At 39.9% G+C, this 26,795-nt stretch overlaps 1 protein-coding gene across 1 annotated transcript in view; it reads right to left on the bottom strand.

The window, feature by feature from the left end:
• Positions 1–26,795, bottom strand: part of LOC108815781 (BTB/POZ domain-containing protein At5g48510-like) — a 49,160-nt gene that overhangs the window by 14,334 nt on the left and 8,031 nt on the right. Inside the window, exon 3 of the mRNA XM_056991486.1 lies at positions 11,167–11,172. Within this exon, the coding sequence (XP_056847466.1) occupies positions 11,167–11,172 (6 nt within the window). The remainder of the gene's footprint in view (positions 1–11,166; positions 11,173–26,795) is intronic.

The raw sequence follows: 26,795 nt of genomic DNA, 5'->3' as shown, positions 1-26,795 counted from the left end.
TAATTTGAGCACTATCAAATTTGGCGCCGTTGCCGGGGAGCTTTGATCGCCATTAGATTTAGTCTTATTAATCTTAGGTTTTTCTTTTTACCTCCTTTTTGATTAAATTTTTTCTTGTCTTTTCAGGTACATGCCCAGCAGTACCAGAAGCAACAGGGAAAATCAACTACTATTCTCAGAAGATCCTGCACACTTGGAACGCTCAATCCGCAAAGACCTACGCTCCGCATCGATCGACAGAACCGCAGTACCGTCGACTGATATTCACGTTCAACCGTCGACCGAGACTCGGACAGCACCGTCGACCGATACCGTTCGCCGATCCAAATCGATCGATACTACACACCATACATCGATCGACACTAACCCGCGAAGCATGGTTGCGATTGTTATTCTCACGCAGGACCAGAATGGAAACCTGTATGACCAAGATGGTCATCTGCGTAATGCAACAGGTCAGAAGCTAGATGCACAGGGAAACATAATCCCTGAGCCTGAAGCCGAGCCTACGGGAGAAGCTCAAACACGATCGTTGGCAGACTACAATCGTCCAGACGAGTACTAAGTACCAACAGATCAGCTATTCGACTTCCAGAAATTCAGAAGCCGAACTTCGAGCTCAAGCCTCAGTACTACTCTCTCGTGTCTCAGATACCTTATTCTGGGCTATCACACGAGCATCCTATGGACCATCTGGAGAGGTTCGAGGATCTTATCGCTGTTATTCGTATGGATGGAGTCCCTGAGGACTACCTACTCTGCAAGCTCTTCAAATACTCACTGATTGGAGAAGCTTCGCACTGGCTCAAGCAGCTACCTACAGGATCACTGACATCCTGGGCCGACATCAAGAACGCCTTCCTGCTTAATTTCTTTGATGAGGCACGCGCTGAAGACTTAAGGAGCAAAATCGCCACTTTCGCGCAAAAGCCTAGTGAGACTTTTAAAGACGCGTGGATCAGATTTAAGTTCTTCCAGCGAGACTGTCCACACCACGGATTCAATGAAGTGCAGCTGCTAAACACTGACTCTGACAAGAAGAAATTGGTTGCAGCCATAGGTGAAGACCAGATGAATGAAGTCAGAGCCAAGATAGATGCTTTACATGCATTTCTTGGGCAGCCACTCTGCTCAGCTGAAGAAGGAGAGGCTAGAGAAGATGATACAGAGGAAGATGTGAACTACATTGGAGGTACTGGATTTCAGAGATATGGAAACCAGAGTGGAAACATAAACTTTTTTGGCAGTGGTCAGAAGAGTAACTACAACCAGAGTTCACTGTATCAGAAGCCCTTCACCAACACCAGGAACTACGGCAACTCAGCTTACCAAAACTCTGGAGGTTTGATCAAAGACCTGGAAGTTCAGATTGGTAATGTTATCATCCCTGTGGATTTTCATGTCATAGATATCAAGCTAAATTGGAACTCTTCTCTTTTACTTGGAAGAGCATTCATGGCTATAGTAGGAGCTATATGTGACATGAACACCAACAGGATGTGCTTGACTTTGATAGATCCAGATATCCACTACGACCCTGTCAAGCTAGGCAAACCACCAGCCAAAACCGTGGTAAAAGAAGATGATCTTGGTATCATTGCAGTTTGTCATTGTGAAGTCGAGTACGAGACAGAGTACTCGGGATCGATCGACAGCACCTTAACTTCATCGATCGACACCAGCAAGTCAGAGGAGATCGACGACCACCATGGATTATCGATCGACAGCGACCCACCAGATGATGAACTCGATCTACCAGATCATTGCTACCCGAATTTCGAAATCCCACCCAGCAGAAAAGAAGATGATTACTCAGTAAGGAGTTGGGCAGATAGCGGATTTCATGAGAGTTTTGCAATAGACATAGCCACCTCTTCCCACAGTGGAGACCACAATGAAGAACATGATGCATACTAATGGGAAGAGAGAGCTTGGGAAAACTACTTGGAGAATGATACATTTGCAAATAGATTCCCAAAATCGATCGACATCAAGCGCCCGCCATCGATCGATTATCTACTTCATCCAGCAAAATGACAATGTCCATCGATCGACATCGCCAGCATCTCATCGATCGATATTAACCCGGAAGACTTAAAGGACAAAATCGGAATTTCACCGATTAGGACAACACATGAGTATAAAAGGTTGACAACTCCAGCCACGAAAATTCAAACCTCTACAACTTATACCCATCAGCTTCCAGCATTCAGAAACTTACCAATGGAGGACTGCAACACCATGTACAATCGATCCAACCAAGCAGCTAGACGATCACCGTCGATCGCCACCACCACCACCTTACCATCGATCGATGCCACCAACAGAGCTCAATTTCGATTTCATGAACCTAATGATATCAGGAATGTTTCACTAACTCCTGATGAATTTGGTATTTTCAGGGACACAGATGGCTATGCAAGAGCAATGGATGGAAGAGTTCTGCACATAACCAGAGAAGACATAACAGACATCCTCCAAGTTGCTAATGGACCAGCAAACCTATTCACACAGCAACGTGGCCATCCAGACATCCTAGCTCACGTCCAGGACAACCACCATGTCACCTTGGGAGAGGATACAGTTCCTCAAAGCTTCGGTCAACCCAGGAGTTCACCATCGATCGACATCGTTTCATCACCATCGATCGACGGCGTGCATCCCAGATCGATCGACATAGCAAGAGTCAAGTCCCCCGACAGACGATTGGAGTTTGGACGGCGTGCCTTTAACCCTGATGGATCCAGGAGATTCAAGTGGGAAGCAAAGGATGAATATGGTGTTCACATAGATGAGTTTGGACATGCTAGAGGAGTTGATGGTGACATCATCCCAGTTACCAAGGAGCAAATAAGGAGAATTCTTGAAAGAGCATATCTTTTTCACAAAGGTTGCTTACGCCTTCCAGAACACGTACGCCCTTACCATGCATACAAACCACCACCAGTACCCTAGAGTAGAGAGGAGATAGATGATATGGTGACTGATGTATGGAGAGCTCAGGCACACCTTGAGGCAGACATGCGCACATTGGTGGAAGACACTTACCTGCCTTTGGATATCAGCTACAAGGATCTCCAAAGTGATATAGCTGAGAAAGAATGGAGCTTGGCAACATATTAACCACGCTTGAGAAGGAAGCTACGCCACCACCATCGATCGACACAGTACATGTACCATCAGTCGACATCGGCAAGACTACATACAAGAACCGACTAGAATGTTCATCACCTAAGAGAGATGAATGGGAGATTGCTTACATCAATACACGGATTGGAGACGTCTACAGCCCTCTCAACAACAATGTCGAATGGTTAAGCAAGAGGATCAATCTTCTACAGGAAGAGCTAGCATCAATTCGCAAGAAAGATCAGACTCAGAATGCTACTTTACCATCGATCGACACACAGTCTTCACCGTCGATCGACACGAGGTTCGCAACACTGGAAGATAGGATGAGAGCATACGAAGAGAAGCATGATCATTTAAGTTCACCTATCATGCGATACCTGGATACACTGTCACGGCAGCTGAACGAGCTACAAAGAGACATGAGCATAGTTCAAGATCATCTTGGTCGTCATGACATAAATTCGACATCGATCGACAGGCCTCGACCAATATCGATCGACATCGAGCCACCACCAGCGAAGAGAGCATGCACTACAGCAGAAGTTAACCAGATCAAACATGAGCTGTATGAAGCTATGAATGCGATGGAAGATAAACTTAATGGGAGAAGTGATGACATTGACGACACTGTCAACGAACGAGTTACCAACCTTTGTAGAGATACTGGTCTATTGAAGAATGAGATACGCAATATGCAGAGAACTCTTGAGTACCAAGGCCATCATCCCGCATCGATCGACACAGTTGATACTGAGTCGACCGACAGAACTCTTAGCGAAACGACTGACGCGCACCTCGTAGCATCGATCGACACCGAGTCATTGGCAGACCGAGATCAGTTAATTCATGATAAGATCGGTGCATTACAGAATGAGCTGAGGGAGTTGTCCGTATACACCTACCAGACCATCGACAAGAAGGTTGGCAACATCGAATACATTGAGAATTCTTTGAGGAAGCTTCAAGATATAGTCCTCAAGATAGATAAGAAACAGCTAAGGTCAGATGATGCCACAAGAAGCTTCGCTACCACATGGTTCAACAGTAGGAGACACAAAATTGATGATTGTTGTCCAATGATCAGCAGTTTCTGCACCCCATGAGTCACACACCTACCACAGTCAAGCTAAATGACTATAACAAAGCGCCGAGTGGGCAACCCACTATTAGGTTTTCTTTTATTTTCTTTTATTTTATTATTTTTCATTTTTACTTTTATTTTTCGGATTTATTTTTGCAGTTTTTATAAGATCCGAGTAGAATGATGATTCCGTCGACCGACACGTACCATTCATATCGCTCGACACCACACGACCATTACTAACGATCGACGTACACTCCTACGAATCGATCGACACCTTGTCGATCAGGTTAAATCGTTCTATCTTGTTATATTTATTTATTTATTATGATTTATTTTATTTACCTCACTCCAGCTGTGTTACACTGGGATAGTGTAATTTAAGTCTGGGAGGGGGAGTTTACTAATATGTGTTTTTATTTTGGTTTTTATTTAAATGTTTTTCAAAATTATTTTTCACATAAGTACTAAATGGGGGCATTGATATAGATTTATACTTGATTATCTAACCACTCTTTAGCACCATTCTAGATTTACTGATTGCAGATAGTACTAAAGATGCTGAAGTGGATCAACATGTCACCTATATACACTAGCTGAGATTGTTTGAATGAACCAAAGCTGACCTCCAACACTAATACTGACTTATTTGCTTGTCTTGGGGCTTGGAAATCACTGGATCGGAATCCTCCTACAAGTCTGGAAGGTAAAAAGTCTGTGTGTTTCTGGTTCACTTCCTTCTCTCTCTTCGGCATCTCAGAGATCTAAGTTTATGTTATAAAAGATTGAAATGATTTCTTGAGAGGCAGAGGGGTAGGAGTGTCTCCTTCGACCCCAGTATTCTAAATCTCAAGGATGATCACACATTGTGGAAACGAGGGATAGGTAAATTACCAGAGACCCCATTATTCGGTACACTTTGTCAAAATGTATGAGTTACAATGCAAATGTCAATGAGATGGACTAGATGACCTTTGTGGCATCGAAACCTGTTGAAATTGAAACTAATAAGAGATCCAGAGAAGAAAGATGAGGGGAGAAAGGGATCAGAAAAGATTACCTCTGTGTTCAGATACTTGTTTGAGTTGAATCCATGTGTCCTTTGATCGATACTCCCAAGGTAAAGCCTGCACTTTTATTTTATGTTAAGAAATGAGGTTAGTAGAGGGGAATGTCAGATGAGATTTGCTAAGTTGTTGACTAGATGAATTTGGTTGCTAAGTTAGGATAAGGCATAATGAACTTCTGTGATTAGGATGTTTAGATATGGATTGCAAACCCATATAGTGATGACTTCAATATTTTGAATCTTTGAGTCCTACTGTTTTCAAACCTTTTCCAAAGATTACTGTTTTTGCTTGAGGACAAGCAAAGGAGTAAGTCTGGGGGAGTTGATATACCATGGATTTTACCCGTTTTTTACCATGGTATACTAGTATTTTATTATATATTTAATCTGTTTACTAGCCTGTTAGGTATGTTTTCAGGTTCAGGAGCATTTCGTGAGAAAGTGATGTTTTTGGAGCATTTTGGAGTGCAAGAGATGATATACCCGAGTTGACCATTCAAGACCAAGTAGGAAGTCAACATTGCGATTAGAATCGATCGATACTCATCCAGAGTTGTCGATCGATGTAGCTGAGAAGATCCGCGTACTAGAATATTATAATCGATCGATACACATCAGTGTTGTCGATCGATATCGAGGACGAAATGGTTTAGCCGACTACTTCACCAAGACTTCACCAAATTACAAGATTGCCCCTGACGAGTTCTTAACCTAATGGAAATGCTTAAGTATTCCTGCTAAGTGTTTTTGACGGCAAGCTTTGAAGAGTCTAAGAAACACAAGTCTTGAGAGGCAAAGCAGAGAGTGTGAGAGAGAGACTAGAGATTTATTTGTTTTTGAGAGATTGGAGAGATTTCTCATCTCCTTTTATATCTCTACTTTATTCTATCTATGCAATTCTTTCATCTATCCATTGTCATGAATTGCTTAGCTATATCTGAGTAGTCTACTTGTTAGATCTAGGGTTTAAATAGGTTTGTGAGATTAGCCCCAAACTATAATTGCTAAGTTGTGATACTCATCAAGTGGATTGCACCCTATGCTTGTTCTAGAATAGCTAACTAGAATATAGATCACTAGGATCTTTGATTATCTTGAATTATCCATTTGAACTAGTTCGTCTCCTGTCGAGAAGAGCGACATCCCTCCTTGAGACCTAGTGTTCATTATCAGCTCGCTCCTAGGCATATATAGAAGCCGTCGATCGATATCCCGACAGGTGAATCGATCGCCGAGCGAAAGGTGTATCGGTCGATATCTCTAAAGGATGTCGATCGAATCTTTTTCTGTGTCAACATACGACAGTTGAGGCCAGAGATCTAGATTATTTAACCAGTGAGACATCACTAGAGTTAAGCGACTGAGTTCTATAGTATCATGCAAGCAACTTGTTAAAGCATTTATAGAAATTATGATCTCCATTCCTGAATAAAAGCCCCAAGTCTAGCACTCTTTGTCACATTTAAACAACCCATCATATTGTTAGTTAGAGCAACTACCTTGCTCATTTTAGGAATTGCTATTTATATTTCTATCATTAAAACCAAATTCACCTAGGATTGATTAGTAGATTATATTTAATTGGTTCCCCAGCTCCTCGTGATTTGATCCCTATGTACTACAGCTGCACCTCTTATTTGAGAGAGTAAACTCTTATTGGTAATTTGAGCACTATCAAGTAGGCGTAATTTACGACTAAGTTGGTACGAAACACGTTTTTAGACATTATGATGATTTAATGACAAGCCGTGTTTTTGGAGATTACGACGATTTTAGGACGACACACGTTTTAGGAATCGTCGTAAGTGATGTTAAGAGTTTTCAAGGCTCCTAAGACAAATGATGTAGTATAAAAGATTGTCGAACCAATTCTAAGGGATTTAAAGCAATGAGAATGTAAGTGCCTATTTAATCTAAGTGCAACCAGAGATTTGAATGATTTTAAATTACTACTAATGATTGAATGCAATAAAAGAATGATACTTTCTTAACTAATGGAAAAGAGAACTCATGGGTGTAGGGAATTTGACCTTGGGTGATCAAGTTTCAAACTAAGAAATGCAAATGATCAATCAAACTATCAACCTTAAGCCTAAACACAATTCTAAGCAAGCTCTATGTCTAGATGAATGCTTATTTGCTAACACATCTCAAACATCAAATGTCTTTGGTTGAATAATATGAAAGCAATCATTAAGAACAAGTCTAATAGCTATCTTAGCATCTTTAACAACAAATGTCTTTGGCAAAGTACACTAAAAGCTTAGGAGAGTTGTCTCAGACATTTCATCAAACACCTTTTGGGTGGGAAAAAGCCTAATGATCAACTTTTAAGTGGCTAACTCAAAAGATGCATTATGAATACTCTACTAGCAAGGAACAAGAATGATCTACACTAAAACATCATAGAACTAGCCTAATCACCCTTAATCTCCCTAACCCATGAATTCAAAAGGTGATTACTCACTAATCTCCATGATTCCTCTTAAACCCATGGTAGATTTCAGATTAATCATGTAGAGAAATAGATAAGAAATCAACAGAAACACAAGAACATAACAAATCAAAATCCAAAAGAGATGAACTTTTATTGAGAGTTTTGTGTTCTTCCAATGAAAAAAAGATAGATCTGCCTCCATAGGCTTACAAAGTACTTAAACTTAGGTTTAGAAGTCTAAAAACGTGCATAACAAATTGCAAAAAGGTCCTTGAAAAATAATTAAATCGTGCAGCAGATAACGCGGAGCGACCTCAGAGGGTCACTCCAGGAAGTCGCTCTGGGGTTGGGAGCGACCTTGGGGGGTCGCTCTGAGAGGTCGCTCCAGCCTCAATTTTTGTGTCTCCGGGCGATGAGAATGCGAGCGACTTAGGTAGGTCGCTCTGGTTGGTCGCTCTGGTTGGGAGCTACCTTAGGAGGTCGCTCCAGAAGGTCACTCTGCGGTTCTCGAGCAGGATGGATATGCCTCTAGTAAATTGATCATAACTCCTCCATTACATCTCCAAATGACTTGAAACCACTTCCATTAGAAATCTAACTCAATTCCCAGTGTGCCCACAAAATCTTAGCAACAGAAGATTTCTCTAAGGCCTCCATCCATGCTCATCTTTCACCCTCTTTTTGATCACATTGCTTCCAAATGTCTCCAAGAACTCCATGTGGTGTTCCAATACCTGATAGAGACATATGTATGCCAAATGGAACCTAAACATGTCTAAATCCTAATCTATATGATGCAAATGCTTATGAATGAATAGCTAAAACAATGCAAATATGCAAGATTTCAACTCCCCCACACTAGTCCTTTACTTGTCCACAAGTAAACTTTCAAGAACCAAGGAGAAAAGGTTTGAAGATGGGGGCTCATAACCAAAAGAAACTGATACAGCCTGGAAATCAGACCATATGAATTGATGAACTGAGGTTCAACCTGAAAACAAAGAAGATAGATTTTTATGAGTTTTATGAGTTTTTATGAAGCAAAACAGAAACAAATGAAATATGAATGGACTGAGGATTATATGATGAATTAAATAAGATAAATAAGCAAGGTTAAAAGGATAGATAGGATGGAATTAAGCTGCTGGTCGTGTGACACTCTCAGCCTAATTAGTTGATGGATTGAAGTGGAGTTGTGGATGAAGGTTTGATTGAATCTCTCAATCTGATGGATGATGGACGAAATGGATTGAATAGACACCACAAAGCTCTGTGAAAGGAGACTTTGATAAGCCTGGTTGCTCAAGAGCTGCTTCTCACAAACTCAAAAGACTTCAAACAATAGTTTTAAGAAAACTAGAAAACTTTATTTTCATTCATAAAATTCAAGGGTGCTTTACAAAGATGAAAGGGACTGAGCTTATATAGGCTCGACATAATAACTCTCTAACAGTCTAAAATGGACTAAAGGAAAGAAATAAACTTGAAATAAAAATCTTGGAAGCAAAGGCTTTGATGGCTCCATGAAACTAGCCTTTAGCTTGATTTGTGCTTTCTTCAAAGAGATGATCTTGTATCTTGATATCTTCTTGAACCTGGATGGTTTAAGGGGATAAGTGAGCATTCTTGGGACCTTCTTTACTGTCTGGAATGAGCTGAAGTCGTGCCTGATCTGGAGAGAAAGAGCTGTTGGAGCTTTATTGCAAGAATCTCCAAATAAGGCAGTTTTGGTGTAAGTGTGGATCCTCCTAATCCAATGGGGGCTGGTGCAAGGTATGAACTCATGGAACTCTTCTTGAACTCCTATAATGTCTCCTGGACGTCCTGGTTCAGTCCTTATGTCTTCTGGTCGGATTGGAATTGGTTGGAAATGATCAAACCGATAGATTGTCCAATCTTTCCATAAATAGCTCCGGTTTGATTTAAGTGACTCTTCATTGAACCAACTGATCTCCTGGGCTCTGGTGTAGCTAAGGAATTCTTCAATACCTCCTGATTGGTTGGAATGATCTCCTGGACGCCAATGTCTGGTTTGAAGCTGATTGAACCGGTTAGCTTCCAATTGAGGCAAGTGTAGAACTGGTTTGACCGGTTCTGGCAAATTGGGCATAACTCCTGATTTCCGTTGCCATTTCTCCTTATACTGGACTTTATGGAAAGGTGAGAGACTCCTCTTGAATCCTATGATCGGCTTTGGTTCAGGCCGCTCCTTCATTGGGCTTGAATCTCCTTCAAAAGTCGGGTACTCGCAGATGGATTGGCTGGGGAACCTCCGGTTTGTAAAATTCATAACTTCTTCCTCCGTGAACTTTTTCTTGTAATTCCAAGCCTCAGTAAATCCGTCATGAGTTGGCCTTCTAGGAAAATTGGATTCATGACAAAAGACCTTCTGGTTGTTGAGATATTTTCCTGGGACTGGACCTATGTCGCTGGTACCTCCAAAGTGGCCGGTTTGGGCTGCTTGGTTGACCTCTGGTTCAACCACTGGTTTGATGACCGCAACATTCCCTCCCCCTTATGAAGGTTTTGACCTCAAAACTGGATAACCTGATACACCACAATAGAGCAAGTCAGGTTTCATTCTCATTTGGGAGTTTAGAACCTTACCTTGATGATACAATTTTGGTTTGGTGTGGCATGATGCATCTGGTGGCTCTTCTTTGGACAGATAGGAAAGGATCACGCCTCTGCTATGTTTCTGGTCATTGCATCTCTTCTGGAGTGGATGGTCCTTCAGATTATTAGGGGCCATGTTTCTGGTCCTTCTTGGAGTTGATCTTCCTAGCAACACAAGATAATCTGGTGGGATATCCTTGAAGCTTTCTTCTTTGCAACCTGAAAATTTCTCAACTTTCTGGACAAAAAGTAAGTGCATTATATCTGTGTTTGGACACTGATAAAAATAATTAGAAATTCCCAGACTTACTTTGATAACTTCCATAAGTTGAAGAATGATTTTCTTCTTTGGATATCTTGTTTTTGGTTGCTGCCTTCTTTGCAACTTTTGACTTTGGTGGTTATGAGCTTCAACTTCTTTTATTCCTGGATCAAAACTTTTTGGCAAAGACAAGTGCATAATATCTTCTTTATCAAGTAATAAGGGCGAATTTAAATTAGAAACACTTGGAGTTGATTCAGCATCTTGTAACATCATGGATTGTGTCTCTTCTTTTTGGGCAGTGTACTCCCCCTTGGTTCCTGAAAATATTTCACATTCTCTTGGACAAGACAAGTGCATTAATCTTATCATGGAAATAATAATAGCACTCTGATCTATAGTGAAATTTACCTCAGGTTTTGGCACTTGAACAATTCTTTGTTCAGATTTTGGTTTCCACTTGTGGTGTGGATCTTGATTGATCTCAGGGTCTGGCTCGGCCCTTGGCACTTCAGTAAGCATAGAGCTCTCATCTGGTATCCCTGTACCAAGAATATGAAAATTTAAACCAGTATCTAAAGGTGTTGTTAAACACTTACCTTGGTTTGATACTTTGATTACTGGTTTTGCTTCCTTAAGCAACAAATCATTTCTTCCAGCCTCACTTATGGCTTCCTCCTCTTTAGCAATGCCATGCTGGTAGACTAGGTCTTCTCTTTTAAGTTCACGCTCCTTAATTCCTGATGCAATACCCTTTGACAAAGACAAGTGCATTATACAAGAATTTGGAAACAACAAATCAGATTGAATAAAACTATCACTCATTTTTAACAATTCAGTTTTAGTTTCTAGTGATGTTTCTTTCAATACTTGTTTAATTGGACAAGCTTCAGCAAGGTGTCCTATTTTAAGACATGTCTGATCCTTCAGAATTTTAAAATCAGAAGACTTACCTTGGCTTGATGTGTCCTCCTCTTTGAGGTCTAAAATTTTCTTGTTCCTTGGAAATAATTCTTTGTGAACTTTGGATTCAAACAAGGATGTGGAGTTCGGATTTTGCTGGACCTCAGGACCTGTCTTAACATTCTTTGAAAAAGACAAGTGACTTATACCAGTGGAAGAAGATTCATAAACCAAATTATCAAGTATAGGACTTACCTTAGCCTTTACTTGCATAGTATCTAGCAATGGTTTTGCTTTGGTTCTGATCAAAGTGTTTTGGCCGACACTTCTACTCTCCATGGCCTTTGGGATGTCACTTTTCTGGTCTAAGCATTGGACAATGGCGTGCCCCTGGTTTGGTTGCAAGTTGGTTTGTTGAGACCAGCCTCTCTTACTCTCTTGTGCAACAACTTTTCTAGCATCTTTGGAACCATGAGTTGGGTACCTCCTTGGATAAAGTTCCTTGATTTCAGAACTTGTAAAATCTGGTGCAAACTCATGTCTCATGACTCCCTTAAGAGCTCTCCACGTTTTGATAGTTGGCTCCTTGTAAAACCGCCTATCATCTTCTTCTTGTACCCACCATTTGAAGGCTTCTTCTCTAAGTAGATCAATGGCATAAGCTAGCCTCTCTTCCTTCATGATGTTGTTGTAATGAAACCATTCATCTAGGTTTCTCTCCCATCTAAGATAACCTCTTTTTCCTGAAAATTTAAAGAGTTCAATTTTATCAGCAAAAGAGTTATAATCAAACCGAGATTTAACAACATGATGGTTGTGGGTTTTAGAAATTGGAGTTTGATTGATCCTTGAAGGATCTGGTGGCTTGGGCTCGACATAGACAGCCTCTGGTGCATCTCCAAATCTTCTTTCTCCTGGCTGTGGGTGTTGGCCTTGTGCCTTTCTTCTTTTCCTCAACTGAGCAATCTGTTCAACCTCTTGCAAAGCTGTCAAATGTTGGTTCTTTTTGGCCATCTGATATTGGTTGTGTGCTTCTCCTACCATGGCTTCCTGAAACCACTTTCAAAGATCAAGTGAAGAATAGATAAATCTGATTGAACCAAAATAAACCCAATGCAAGCTAATTAAAACTAAACCGAGAAAATATGCAATGTTGAACCGAAATGAAATAAATTATGCAAAATTATTTTTCTTTTGGTTTTCTTAAAGCAAATCTCGAAATGAACCAATAGTAAATGACAATTAACACAAATGAAAAGAAAATATGGAAAGAAAACTAATGCTGAATTTATTTGTTTTTTGAATTTTTTTATGCAAGAGTCAAAAATGCAAAATGCAGAATTTTTTTTTTGAAATGAATGCACAAAATATAAATATGGAAAATGGAGCTGGCCAATGAATGCAAACAAGCTAATGAATAGAATTTGAATCCTAGATGATCTACACGAAATTAAACTTGTCTTCTTCTTTTTATAATTTTTTCTTTTGAATGCAACAAGAACACAAAAATGCAGAAACTGTTTTTATGGCTTTTGATTTATAAATGAAAAACAAATGCAAGCAAATATGAAATGCAAGGATAGATATCACCTTAGTCAGGAGCTTGAGCTCTGATACCAAATGATACAGCCTGGAAATCAGACCATATGAATTGATGAACTGAGGTTCAACCTGAAAACAAAGAAGATAGATTTTTATGAGTTTTATGAGTTTTTATGAAGCAAAACAGAAACAAATGAAATATGAATGGACTGAGGATTATATGATGAACTAAATAAGATAAATAAGCAAGGTAAAAAGGATAGATAGGATGGAATTAAGCTGCTGGTCGTGTGACACTCTCAGCCTAATTAGTTGATGGATTTAAGTGGAGTTGTGGATGAAGGTTTGATTGAATCTCTCAATCTGATGGATGATGGACGAAATGGATTGAATAGACACCACAAAGCTCTGTGAAAGGAGACTTTGATAAGCCTGGTTGCTCAAGAGCTGCTTCTCACAAACTCAAAAGACTTCAAACAATAGTTTTAAGAAAACTAGAAAACTTTATTTTCATTCATAAAATTCAAGGGTGCTTTACAAAGATGAAAGGGACTGAGCTTATATAGGCTCGACATAATAACTCTCTAACAGTCTAAAATGGACTAAAGGAAAGAAATAAACTTGAAATAAAAATCTTGGAAGCAAAGGCTTTGATGGCTCCATGAAACTAGCCTTTAGCTTGATTTGTGCTTTCTTCAAAGAGATGATCTTGTATCTTGATATCTTCTTGAACCTGGATGGTTTAAGGGGATAAGTGAGCATTCTTGGGACCTTCTTTACTGTCTGGAATGAGCTGAAGTCGTGCCTGATCTGGAGAGAAAGAGCTGTTGGAGCTTTATTGCAAGAATCTCCAAATAAGGCAGTTTTGGTGTAAGTGTGGATCCTCCTGATCCAATGGGAGCTGGTGCAAGGTATGAACTCATGGAACTCTTCTTGAACTCCTATAATGTCTCCTGGACGTCCTGGTTCAGTCCTTATGTCTTCTGGTCGGATTGGAATTGGTTGGAAATGATCAAACCGATAGATTGTCCAATCTTTCCATAAATAGCTCCGGTTTGATTTAAGTGACTCTTCATTGAACCAACTGATCTCCTGGGCTCTGGTGTAGCTAAGGACTTCTTCAATACCTCCTGATTGGTTGGAATGATCTCCTGGACGCCAATATCTGGTTTGAAGCTGATTGAACCGGTTAGCTTCCAATTGAGGCAAGTGTAGAACTGGTTTGACCGGTTCTGGCAAATTGGGCATAACTCCTGATTTCCGTGGCCATTTCTCCTGATACTGGGCTTTATGGAAAGGTGAGAGACTCCTCTTGAATCCTATGATCGGCTTTGGTTCAGGCCGCTCCTTCATTGGGCTTGAATCTCCTTCAAAAGTCGGGTACTCGCAGATGGATTGGCTGGGGAACCTCCGGTTTGTAAAATTCATAACTTCTTCCTCCGTGAACTTTTTCTTGTAATTCTAAGCCTCAGTGAATCCGTCATGAGTTGGCCTTCTAGGAAAATTGGATTCATGACAAAAGACCTTCTGGTTGTTGAGATATTTGCCTGGGACTGGACCTATGTCGCTGGTACCTCCAAAGTGGCCGGTTTGGGCTGCTTGGTTGACCTCTGGTTCAACCACTGGTTTGATGACCGCAACAGAAACTCTTCTTAGTTCTCAAACTAACAACTTTGCATAATCATACCAAATAGCAAGAGCAAAGATTTTATCCATCTCTAACTTCTCTAGGCCTATCCCAGCTCCTTTGATCTCTACACTCATTAATCATGCATCCACAAACCACAAATCCACCATCTCTCTAACATTCAGGAAGCAAATTCCATAGACATCTCACAAAGGGTCAACTGGTCCAAGTCATTTGGTTTGGTAAGACAAAAGCTTTAATGCAAGTGAAATCAGAGGTTCAAAATGATCTTTTAAGGTGGTTTACTCTCAAAACAAAGTAGCTTTGACATTACACATAATATATCTAAGAAAGGGATCAACTCATGCATACAATGCTCAATCTCCATTGTTCTACTCTTTCCCAAACATACAAGATATTTAATCATTCCTCAATGTCAAACCCAACTCACATCTCTCACCAAAAGATTCCAAGAACATTTTTCACTTCAGACTCTTTCTTTTTTGAAACAAATCCCAGCTCCTAACAACTTTGCTAGCCCCCTTTTTATTCTCTTTTTTTTTCTTTTCTTTTTTCTCTTTTTTTTTTTATATTTGGGGGCCAAGACTTTTCACAATAAGAGCTAGATACTTCTCCACTTATCCCAAAAAGACTAATCATTTAAGCACAAAGAGTCAAACCTTTCATATTCCCAAATCACAATCACAACACTCACCCCCTTCCTATAGCTAGACAATAGAGTGACTAATCTAGCAAGAATGGAGACTAAGCATTGTCGTTCCCAATACTCTCAATATTATGCACATGTAAAGCTTTCCAAAGAGGCCTCACTCAACAAATAATGATGGTTTAAAAAGGAGGTATGGGTTTTGGGAGTGGAGTACCACTTGAGTTTGTCAAGAAGATTGGTAAAAAGGATGGGACAACTCAAGTGTGTATATCCATGACTTAGTACACAAGGGACCATATGCAAGAGACATTAAAACATGAGCTTGCTTCAAAGAGAGAGTATCAACAGTCAAATGAGCTTGCTTCAAAGAGAGACATTAAAACATGGGCACCGGTGCCCAGACTTACGTTATGGGCGCCGGGCGTGCAGGACGGACGTCTTGTTTCTGCTCGCCGGGCGCCCAGACTCGCGTCCTGGGCGCCGGGCGTCCAGATTCGCGTTCTGAGCGCCGGGCGTGCAGAACGGACTTTCCGTTTCTGCTCGCCAGGCGCCCAGACTCGCGTCATGGGCGCTGCCCTGAATCAGCAGCTGAAACAAATCAAGAAAGTTTGGCTTTGGGGCTTGAGTTTTAAACGAGATGGGCTTGACGATTTATGAAAATATATTTATGAACATGTTTCAGCCCAAAGAAAGAAAGGCCCAACAAGAAACGAGAAGGTATGGTCAAATAATATATCAATCTGACGGCAATCCAGAGCCCGTCGACCATGCAAAAGGACGAGATCAACCGAAGAGTTTTGCGACCAAAAATTCCCATTTTCGGTCAAAAGTTTTGGTCTTTGGTCTTTGGTCTTTGTTCTTTGGTCAAGTTTTAATATTTATTAGCTTACAAATTTCTAGGTTTTGACTAAACTTTTTGTATGCATTGCCTATTATATAAAGGCCATTTGATCAATGAAATAAAATAAGTTTTGTGTTTATTTTTGGAACCTTGAGAGGATATCTCACTTTTCTTGTTCTTGGTGTGGTTTGCTCCAAGTAACTCTCTCTTTCTCGTTGGACCGGTGCGTCACATCCGGTAACAGATCGAGTTTTCTTCCTTGTTGGACCAGTGAGTCATATCAGGCGACAATCAAGCACCTTTGGTAGTATCATTGGGTCATTCCGCAACCCTTTGTGTCACCGTTCAGTCCATCAGTTCTCTTCGGAGTTCACCTCTGGTAGTATCATTGGGCCTTCCACAACCCTTTTGTGTCATCGTTCATCCCATTAGCTCTCCCTTTTGGCGAGTTCATATCCCTAAGTCCGTTTGAGTGATCCTGTCCAATCTCAGGTTGTATCAAGTTTTATCAGAGCCACTCAACCGGTACTATTTGTTCATTTTTCTCATCTTTCCATCATCTTCATCAATCTTCTACCTTTAATCTTCTTTTCTAAAAAAAAAAAAAAAAAAAGAGTTCTACGAAAAGGCAAGAGATCATTCTATCTGAAGCTAAAGAAAGACATATTTGAAGGCAAATCTTTTTAAAGAAAGAGGGAATGATGAGCCATGAATCAGCAGCAGAAACAAATAATGAAAGTTTGGCTTTTGGGTTTGAGTTTTAAACGAGATGGGCTTGACGATTTATGAAAATATGTTTATAAACATGCTTCAGCCCAAAGAAAGAAATGCCCAACAAGAAACCAGAAGGTATGGTCAAATAATATATCAATCTGATGGCAATCTAGAGTCCTCGACCATGCAAAAGGACGAGATCAACCGAAGGGTTTTGCGACCACAAATTTTGCATTTTCGGTCAAATGTCTTGGTCTTCGGTTTTTGTTATTTGGTCAAGTTTTAATATTTATTACCTTACAAGTTTCTAGGTTTTGACTAAACCTTTTGTATGTCTTGCCTATTATATAAAGGCCATTTGATCAATGAAATAAAATAAGTTTTGAGTATTTATTTTTGGAACTATTAGAGGGTATCTCACTTTTCTTGTTCTTGGTGTGGTTAGCTCCAAGTAACTCTCTATTTCTCGTTGGACCGGTGCGTCAGATCTGGCAACAGATCGAGTTTCCTTCCTTGTCGGACCTGTGAGTCATATCAGGCGACAATCAAGCACCTCTGGTAGTATCATTGGGTCATTCCGCAATCCTTTGTGCCACCGTTCAATCCATCAGTTCTCTTCGGAGTTCACCTCTGGTAGTATCATTGGGCCTTCCGCAACCCTTTGTGTCACCATTCATCCCATCAGTTCTCCCTTTTGGCGAGTTCATATCCCTAAGTCCATTTGAGTGATCCTGTCCAATCTCAGGACGTATCAAGACGGACGTCCCGTTTCTGCTCGCCGGGCGCCCAGACTCGTGTCCTGGGCGCCAGGCGTGCAGAACGGACGTCCCGTTTCTGCTCGCCGAGCGCCCAGACTCGCGTCCTGGGCGTCGGGCGCCCAGACTCACACCTGGGCGCCGGGCGTCCAGACGGATGTGCCGTTCCTGCACGCCGGGCGCCCAGACTCACGTTCTGGGCGCCGGATTTGCAGACTCACGTCCTGGGCGCCGGGCAACCAGACTCGTCTCGGGGAGGGCTTCGATTTGATATTGTTTTCTGGGTCCTCACGGTTTGAGAGAACGGCCTCTTTGAAGTTCCAAGGCAGATTCCTTTGCGTTTGGCCTGTCCAAACCTAGATCAATTCCTGTGACTTCCGTATACTTTCGTATGGTCGTGTAATCTCAGCTACAGACATAGTGTCTTTCGGTTCGTATCGATTGAAGTTATCATCGAAGTTTTACGACTAAAAATGAGAAGGTTGTTTTTCTCGTAAAGTGTATCGTGTAAAACAAGAACGATCGACTTGAACATTGATTCTTTAAGCTATACGATTTGTTTTGCGGAGAAAGACAATCTTTCCGAAAAATCGTATAAACGTTCAAAGGCTTGAAACATACCCACAGACTCACTTACGATTTTAAGGGTTCAAGCCCAACGAAGCTATGACGGTTTATTCTATTTCCCGAAAATAGGATAAATGTCGAGTTTCCAAGGATAAATGTAAAGTTTCCTGATAAAAATGAAGATCGACGAAAATGGAAAAAGCCCGATTCGCGACAGATCTGGCCCAAAGAGAGGATAGACCGACCTAGGATGAGTATATAAAGAAGCTTGGGGCAAGGAGCAGAGGGATATAAAAAAAATAGAGAGAGAGAGAGAGAGAGAGCAGATCCGAGATCCTAGACTTAGAGAACTTAGAACTTAGGTGGTTAGACTAGCAAGGCAGGGCCTAGAACGTCTGTCCGCCTCTTGTTCTATTTTCATCTTGTCCGCAGACTTTCGTTCCTCTCGGAAGGATCTAACGATTCTTTTACTTAGAGTTCCGCACATAGAAACCCTAGACATTATTCTCGACATGCCTGTTTCTATGACCAACGCTCATACTAGACGAACTCCGCAATGCAGTTCGATCTCTTGTTCAATCCTTTCTAACTGAACTACATCCGACTTGATCCTCGAAAGGGGTACGTAGGCAGCCTTTCTTAAGGTCCAGTCCCAAATCTTAACAAATCTTTTTTCGTACGGTTTTCGTCTTTTGTTATCGAGCTGCGACTTAATTAGGTTTAAGGTTTTGAGACGGCAAGAACTAGGAAAATCGCCGACAGTTCTCGCAGTCAAAGCTTTTACAATCTTTTGTAATCATCGCAACGCTCTTACGCGAATTCGAAACATAGATCTACTTTACGTAAAACTCGTTTTGTTATCTTTCTATATTTTCCGACATTTGTTCGGTCACTTGTCGTTGGCTATCGCAGAGAATCCGGACCTTCAGGGAAAGTCGGGTTAACTTGGCTTTCCTCCGTTTTTTATTCATTAAAATCGACGGTGTGAAATTCGGTTCCCACAACAACAGTGAATGAAGACAAACAAATGATTAACTTATTTATGTCAAGCTCAGAGATCTAACACCCAACATCCTAGACTAAGCAAGCTGACTACTCAGCCATGGACAGAGAAAACACAGAGAATGATACTGAATAATGCTGCATAAAGATAACATAAACAAAGAGGGTACATGGGGTTCTTCTCTAAATCGAGAGAGATGACCTTCTCCCTTTAGAAACTAGCAAATCCCAATGTATCAAAGCTCTAGAGTCTGGTTTCTCTCCCAAAACTAGCATAGAAAATAATAGAAAATAGGAAAAAGAAGATATATGGATGTCGTTGGCGGCCAGAGAGAAAATTAGGATGGTTAGGAAAAATCCCGAAATAACTTGTAGTAGTTTACTTAAAGCTCTCTGCCGCTGTAACAGGCACTCGGGTGCTCCGCTCGATCGGGAACAGCCATCAGACTGCTCTGCATGAAAATCTCCAAATTGCACTCTTTTCTGCCTCTTTTGTTCCAACTGGTCCATCTCCAATCCAAGGCAACTCTAGACCTGTAATGACTCGAAAAGGACTAAGACTCGATAAAAATTTAAAAACCAATTAGAAAACATATATACAAGATGTCTAAAAACACCATATATCAATTCCCCCAGACTTAGATCCTTGTTTGTCCTCGAACAAATTCAAGTATCAAGAACAGGGAGAAAGGTTTGAAAGTGTGGGAACTCTCCTATTGTCATCAACCATACTTTAACCACGAGTCTCTAAACCGTATAAGCAGTAAAACTAGGACAACACACCCTTACCGACCGCTGTTCGAAAATCGGCTCAATACTCTACATCTCAAACCTGAAAAAGCAACACTACCGAGACAGAACTCCCTACATTAATTTAAGAGTAGCGTGAGCTTCTCATCGCAGGCAATATTCATGGTAGACTGTTGAGGTGTCGAACATGCTAATTTTAATGGTGGAATTCAAAAGTGTTTAGGAGCTACCATTTTTAGAGGATGCAGGATATCACGCAAAACTGCAAGAGAGGACATTTCAGCGACAGTTACGACTGAGATGTGATTCATTTTGGGGGCTATATTAACCGTAATGGCAACACCTTTTAATCTCATCACCTTCATTGTAAAATATAATTTCATGTTCGTAGGACAGGGCTGCAACAACAACAAAGTCAGTGTTCGCAGAAACCCCATTGCAGAGAATCGTGATAAGGAATCGATGAGGCAGCAGAAACTTCATCGTCACTGTCGTGTACTTGTGAGAGAGAAGTGCAGAGACGTCGTCGAGATTGAGAGATGTAGAGGGTTGATATGGGGTTTGGAGAAACGTTATTGCAGTTGTTGTTGTTTTCTTTAACCAGTTTTGTAATATGAAAATTCTGGGGTTTTCCAAATAACATGCATACAAGTAGAGTTTTGTTACACGATAATTTTAACTAAAACTGATAAAAAGTTTGTCTCAATCCCTTTTCTAGTCTTTTCTTTTCAGAATTGTTTGTCTTTGAATAACAGTGGATTTGATTTACTTTTAATGAATTATTAATTGAATAACAGTCGATTCCAAGTTATTTGTGGTGATTTTAGACAAACATCACATTCAATAACACAGGACTTGAATAAAAAATAGAAATCCTTAGTTTAATAATGGAGGATTTTAAAACAAATGCAAAATACTTTAAAATTCACAATTCAATACACCCCCCTAGTTGAACTCCTTTGTGATATCCCTGGTATATTAAAGAAGAAACATTTAAAAAGTAATCACCTGTAGTTTGTACTAATTAAAAAAATGATATGATGAGTTGTCAAGTAATTGGAATGTTAATTTTGCTTACGTGACGGTTTGAGAATCAATTGGAAAATTTTGTTAGTCCAAAATTAAATTGCTAGGGAATTTTATATTATATAGTATATCCATTAAAAACCATTCATTTATTAAATTGAAATTTATTATCTATTCGTTCCTTAAATAAAACCTACGGAATTACCTAGTATGATTAAATATATATATATATATATGAGACAATCAATTATTTTAAATAATAAAAATTTCCTAACAATCTGTATACTATCAATCATTTTTTTCTAATTCTTTATATTAAAATAAATTACACAATTACATTAATCATATAATAAAAATTTAGATTTTTTTATATGTTGTATTTTAAATTTTCAAAAACGAGTATAAATTACTAAAACGATTAAAAGTCATAAACTTTTGTGATCAAGGTCTAAATTTTTTAAAGTAATAAAATAAAATGATTATAAAACCATATGAATGAATAATTTTATTTTAATAGATTTTTATTTTAATATTAATTTTCAATATATGTTCAATGAAAATATATATATATATATATATATATCGTTTAAATTAAACTATACATCATATGAAAATACATAATTATATTTTTGATATTTGCATTGAACATATATTTAAAATTTAATATTTTAATTTTGATATCTTCTTTGTTTTTTTTAAATGATTATAAAGTTATTGAAACCACTAAACATCCCACATAAAAAAACAATTAGTTAGTGTAAACTTTTGTCACCCAAATATGCAAATAATCATAAAATCATCTGACTATAAACCTCATTTAATATATATCCATATTAAAAGTATACTATATATCTCTGTTAATATAAAATTTAATTATACATCATATACATAGATTGATTGTTTTGATATATTTATCCTAAAATGATTGCAAACAAACAAAAGTGATCGTTTAATTTATATGTGCACACCAATTTATTGCATAACTGATGTCTTAGTTATTTAATATATAATTATTATTTTATTATTTCATAATATGCAGAAAACATAAAATAAGTAATAAATATAAAATATTTATTCTGCACAAGACACAAATCTTAATCTAAGAATGAATCTCTTTAATAATTTTACATCTTAAGCATTTCTAAATCTCAGGCCAAAACAAAAGAACAAATGAGATAAACTCCAAAATCAATATTTATATCGAGCAATAACCAAAATGAAAAAAACACATAAAAAGAGGAAAATATTGAAGATAGATAGGATTGACACGTGAATGTAAACTTCTTATAACCATAATTAATTTTTAAATTTCTAAATCATGATATAAAACTGAGTTGAGATAGTCTCATTATAACCAAATAGTAGGCCTGGGATTCTTCGGCCTAAACGTTAGGTTCTTATGCGATAAGTGATTTTTTGACCAAAATATTTTCTTAAATGAGATCAGCTCATTAATAAACAAATTATGTAATTAACCAAAAAAGTTTTTAAAAAAATGTTTAAGGGCCAAAAATATTTATTCGATCAAGAATATAAATTTTATTTTTTCATACAATATTTCTTAAATAATTTTCATATAAATTCACTATGCTCAAGGCGCATGTCTTATCCTAGTATATACTAATAAAGGAGAAGCATCTCCTATATTTGGCCGCCATGTCATCATCGCAGGAGGGAGGACTTCGCGACACATCAACACCCTGTGTTTTATCTCATTTACGGTATGTTGTTTTTGGGCTTGGTCGATTGGGATTTCTTACTTATGGTTATTATTTTGGGCTTTCTACAATATTTACATTTGGGTTTTCTGTATGGTTGGTCAGACATGACCACGCTTCTTTATCTTCAACGCCGTGTCATACTCAAGCGGAATCATCCCGATTTATGCTCAAGCCATAAACTTAACAATTAATCTCAGGAAAGTTGACCCCCACTACTTCTCTACATTAGAACCTTCGATCTGGTGGGTCGTGGTGGGTTCCGAGTGGTCTACAAGACGAGTCTCCACGATGGGCGTCCTGTGGCAGTCAAGAAACTGACCGTTTCGGGTCTGATAAAGTCGCAGGAGAAGTTCGAGAGAGGGAGATGAGAAAACTCGGCAAGCTGAGGCACATGAATGTCGTTTTGATCAAAGGGTGCTACTCGACGCAATCGCTGCAGCTCCTGATCCATGAGTTTGTCTCGGGGGAAGCTTATACAGACATCTCCACGGGGACGAGTGTGTTTGCCTGACTTGGCGTGAACGCTTCAGCATCATTCTGGGGATAGCAAGAGGTCTGGATTATCTGCACGGGAGTAACATCAGTCGCTACAATCTGAAAGCAACGAATGTGCTCATAGATGCAGCCACAGGGGAGGCCAAAGTCTCTGATTTGGGCTGGCCAGGCTATCGGCCTCGGTGCTGGACAGGTGTATCTTAAGCGGAAAGGTAGAGAGCGCGTTGGGGTACAGTGTAATACCCCTAGTCTAGGGTATCAAATCAACGCAAGTCAACGGACGCAGATCAAGCTACAATTGGATGCAAAGCTATATGAAGACATGAATAGAGGTTCAGTCGAAGAATTATGAAGAATAAATCAAAGAATTTTTGGGTGAAGAAATCAGGAGCAAAGGACATCTAGAGAAGAAGTTATGATGAAGATACTTTTTATACCCAAAATGGGCTATAAAGGGTAAAATAAATTATGGGCTGAAGATCCTCTTTCCACATCAAAACCACGACATCTAAACCTTATATAGGATCCAGGAGAAGTGTAAAATTGGGCTGGATCACAAGGAAAGCAATTTAGAAGACTGAAGACCTAAAGGAGCTTGAGAAGGCCTAATTGCCAATTTCGTAATCAAGGAATAAAAATTATGGAAACATGCCAGGAACAAAAACGCCCATGCAGTGGTTTATCAGCAACACTCAGAGGTCTACAGGGGCTAGAAAGAAAGGCCTAAGGAGTAGGTTTAACATTTGGTGTGCAAAGGAGTCATTTTTGCCTTAAAATTGGTATATGTGGCAAAGTGACTTCCTGATCAATTTTTAATCTGATTTTTCGCACACTTGACCTTCAAGGTAAATTCATTAACCTTCCAGAAGATGGGACGAAGATAACTTGATTCAGTATACTTAGCTGCATGCATGTATTTGGAGAGTATTTTGGTAACAAGTGTGTGTCCACTTGCCAAGTGATCTCATTCTCTTCCCTGGCTATAAATACCCCTCTTAGGTTTAGTTTTAGAAGTTAGAAACCCCCCTGAGCCTTCTCTTTCAGTCAATCTCATGGTTTGTTCTTGAGAGAGAAAATGGCTAAAAACCGATAAAATTTTAAAAGTGAGTGAGGTGAGTGTAGGAAGCTTTGCGTGTGCTTACCCTTAGTCTAGGATCTGTTTTGAAGTGCAAGGAGAGGTGGTAAGGCTTTGAAATTGGGTTCATAAGTTTCATTCCCCTCTTAGCTCTTAACCTCTTTTTAATCGGTTTTCGGGTAAAACCCTTAGGTCTTTTGCTTTTGGAGTTTGCTGCAGTTTTTGAAGATCTAGGTGGGTTCCCATGTGTGTGTTGTGTGTTGTATATTACTAACCGTGTGTGTGTGCAGGTTGAAGGACTTGAACCGCAATGGTTCTTAAGCTTAAACCGCTTTTGCGGTTGCGTGTGTGTGTGTGGGTGATTGATAGTCCCCATAATTGAGTGTTTATTTATGATTGCATGAATTGTGTTGTTAGGTTGTTAGATTGCTTGCATTTTTTGTGTTGTTAAGTTGTTAGATTCATGCATGCATTGTTAGTTGTAGTTGCATATGATAGTTTGTTGTGTAGCGTGTAGATTTGAGTATAACTCTCTCATGTTAGTTCATATGCATTGTATTGCATGTCGTGTAGTGGGGTTGCATAGAGATTTGAGTGAGACTCTCTCTTATGCTGGGTAGAGTCTAGGTGTGTCACTCGCATTTAGTTTTTTTAGTGTTTCTAGTCTAGACTAAGTGTTGCATGGAGGTTAGAGGTGGATCTCCCTCATGCTAGTTGTTTTTGCATTTTAGTCTAGACTAGGGCGAGTGTTTTCTTGTTGTTTGTTTGTGTAGTGCTTTTGGTTTAGGTGCACGTTGCATGGAGGTTAGAGGCGGAGCTCCCTTATGTGGGTTGGTGTTGCGCCTAGACTAGAGCATGAGACCATCTCGGAGTTAGATTGGGAGATACCCAATTCTCCGTTGATGTTTGTGGACCCTGGGGTTAGATTGGGAGATACCCAATTCTCCAGTGGTGGAGTGACCTACTCTCCACGGCTTTTCACGTGAAGTGGGTCGCGCCCATGGACAAGCGCTGCATGAAGATGCGGCCCGGGTTAGATTGGGAGATACCCAATTCCCGGAGTGATGTTTTCCGGTCATGTGACTTTGGTGTTTGTTTGCGGGAGTGTTCAGGGTGGAGTAGTTAGGGCTCCGTGGTGTGAAGGGATCCCAGGTTGTGTAGCATGTGGCTCCATCCTTTGTGTGTTTTGTTTTGTTTTGTTTAGTGTAGATCGAGTCTAGATCGAGTCTAGGTTGTTTGGGGTTCGTGTATAGGTCTCGGGGCCAGACTAGTTAGCCCATGTTTAGTTATTGCATTGCATTCATGTTTAGTTTTGCATTAATAGTTGCATGTTTATCTTTTCGCTTGCATTGTTGTTATTGCTTGTTGTTTGTTAAGCGTGGATTGGGAGGGATAGTTGTTGTTGTTTTGAGAACTCGCTGAGTAATCTATGATTGCTCACTCCCTCTCTTCTATGCAGGTAACCTTAGGGGATCGGGCGTTAGTGGGGTGCGGAGGACGAGGCCAGGCGTAGTTTTCCGGTGTTGTTTGCAAGGAACAAGTTGTTGCTGTTTTCACTTTTTTTGCTTTTCATGGGTACCCGTTTGACTTGATGTTTTTATCTTTGTTTTGTACTTGAGGACTTTAGTCGTGTTCCCGACTTTGTAAAATAAATAAAAATTATGTTTGTTTATTAAAATCCCCGTTGAACGCTGATATTTAGTTTTGTCCGAACTTAACACAACTCTCGACCAAAGTACGGGTTGGCAAGCCTTAGGCTGAGGTCGGACCGGTCGAGACTTTGAATTTTTTTGAAGTTTTGACTGGACTAGTTGCGGTACTCGCCAAACTTGTGACACTTCCGGGACTTTCCGGGTTAGTCCGGCCTAGGACGGTCCGGGGGTGTTACAAATGGTGGTATCAGAGCCTGGTTGAGATACTGTGCTTTCGTTTGCGGGTTTTCAAATGTTTTATCGAGTCAAAAATAGTCGCAAACAACATCACCAGGGAACTGGCACGTCCTCTGCTTAGGACTAGGTATGTTAGATCAGTTTTGGAAATTTAGGACCTTACCCTTATCTTGTGTTGCAGTTTCTGGTGTTGGTAGTCGACAGGTTGGGAGTTGATCGAGGATGAGGAATGTGGTACGGTTACGAAGAGTTGGGCAAGCGTCCGGAGCTGCCGGTTATGATGGGTCAAGTGAATCAAGCTCATCCAGCGACTCAAAGTCTGATTCCAACTTTGAAGATGAGAATGTGGTCGAGACCACAGAGAGTTCACATGTGACAGGGTCATCTGAGTTTGAAGAAGCTGAGGTACTTGACGAGATTGAAGAAGAATCTGATCATTTGGAGGGTATGAACTTTTTCTCAGGCATGGGAGCCATTCCGCAAGCATCATCCGACTCATTCAACTTCCAGTACGGCTATGGCAATGACATATGGGAAGCAATGGAGATCAGTTCATCTGACGTGGAGATCATTGAACCACCACCACCGGAAATCATTGAGATCTCATCAGACAGTCCAGTG

The sequence above is a fragment of the Raphanus sativus genome, chromosome 7 (assembly GCF_000801105.2).
Source record: "Raphanus sativus cultivar WK10039 chromosome 7, ASM80110v3, whole genome shotgun sequence".
In the NCBI taxonomy this organism is placed as follows: domain Eukaryota; kingdom Viridiplantae; phylum Streptophyta; class Magnoliopsida; order Brassicales; family Brassicaceae; genus Raphanus; species Raphanus sativus.
This window is presented reverse-complemented; position numbering and strand designations above follow the sequence as displayed.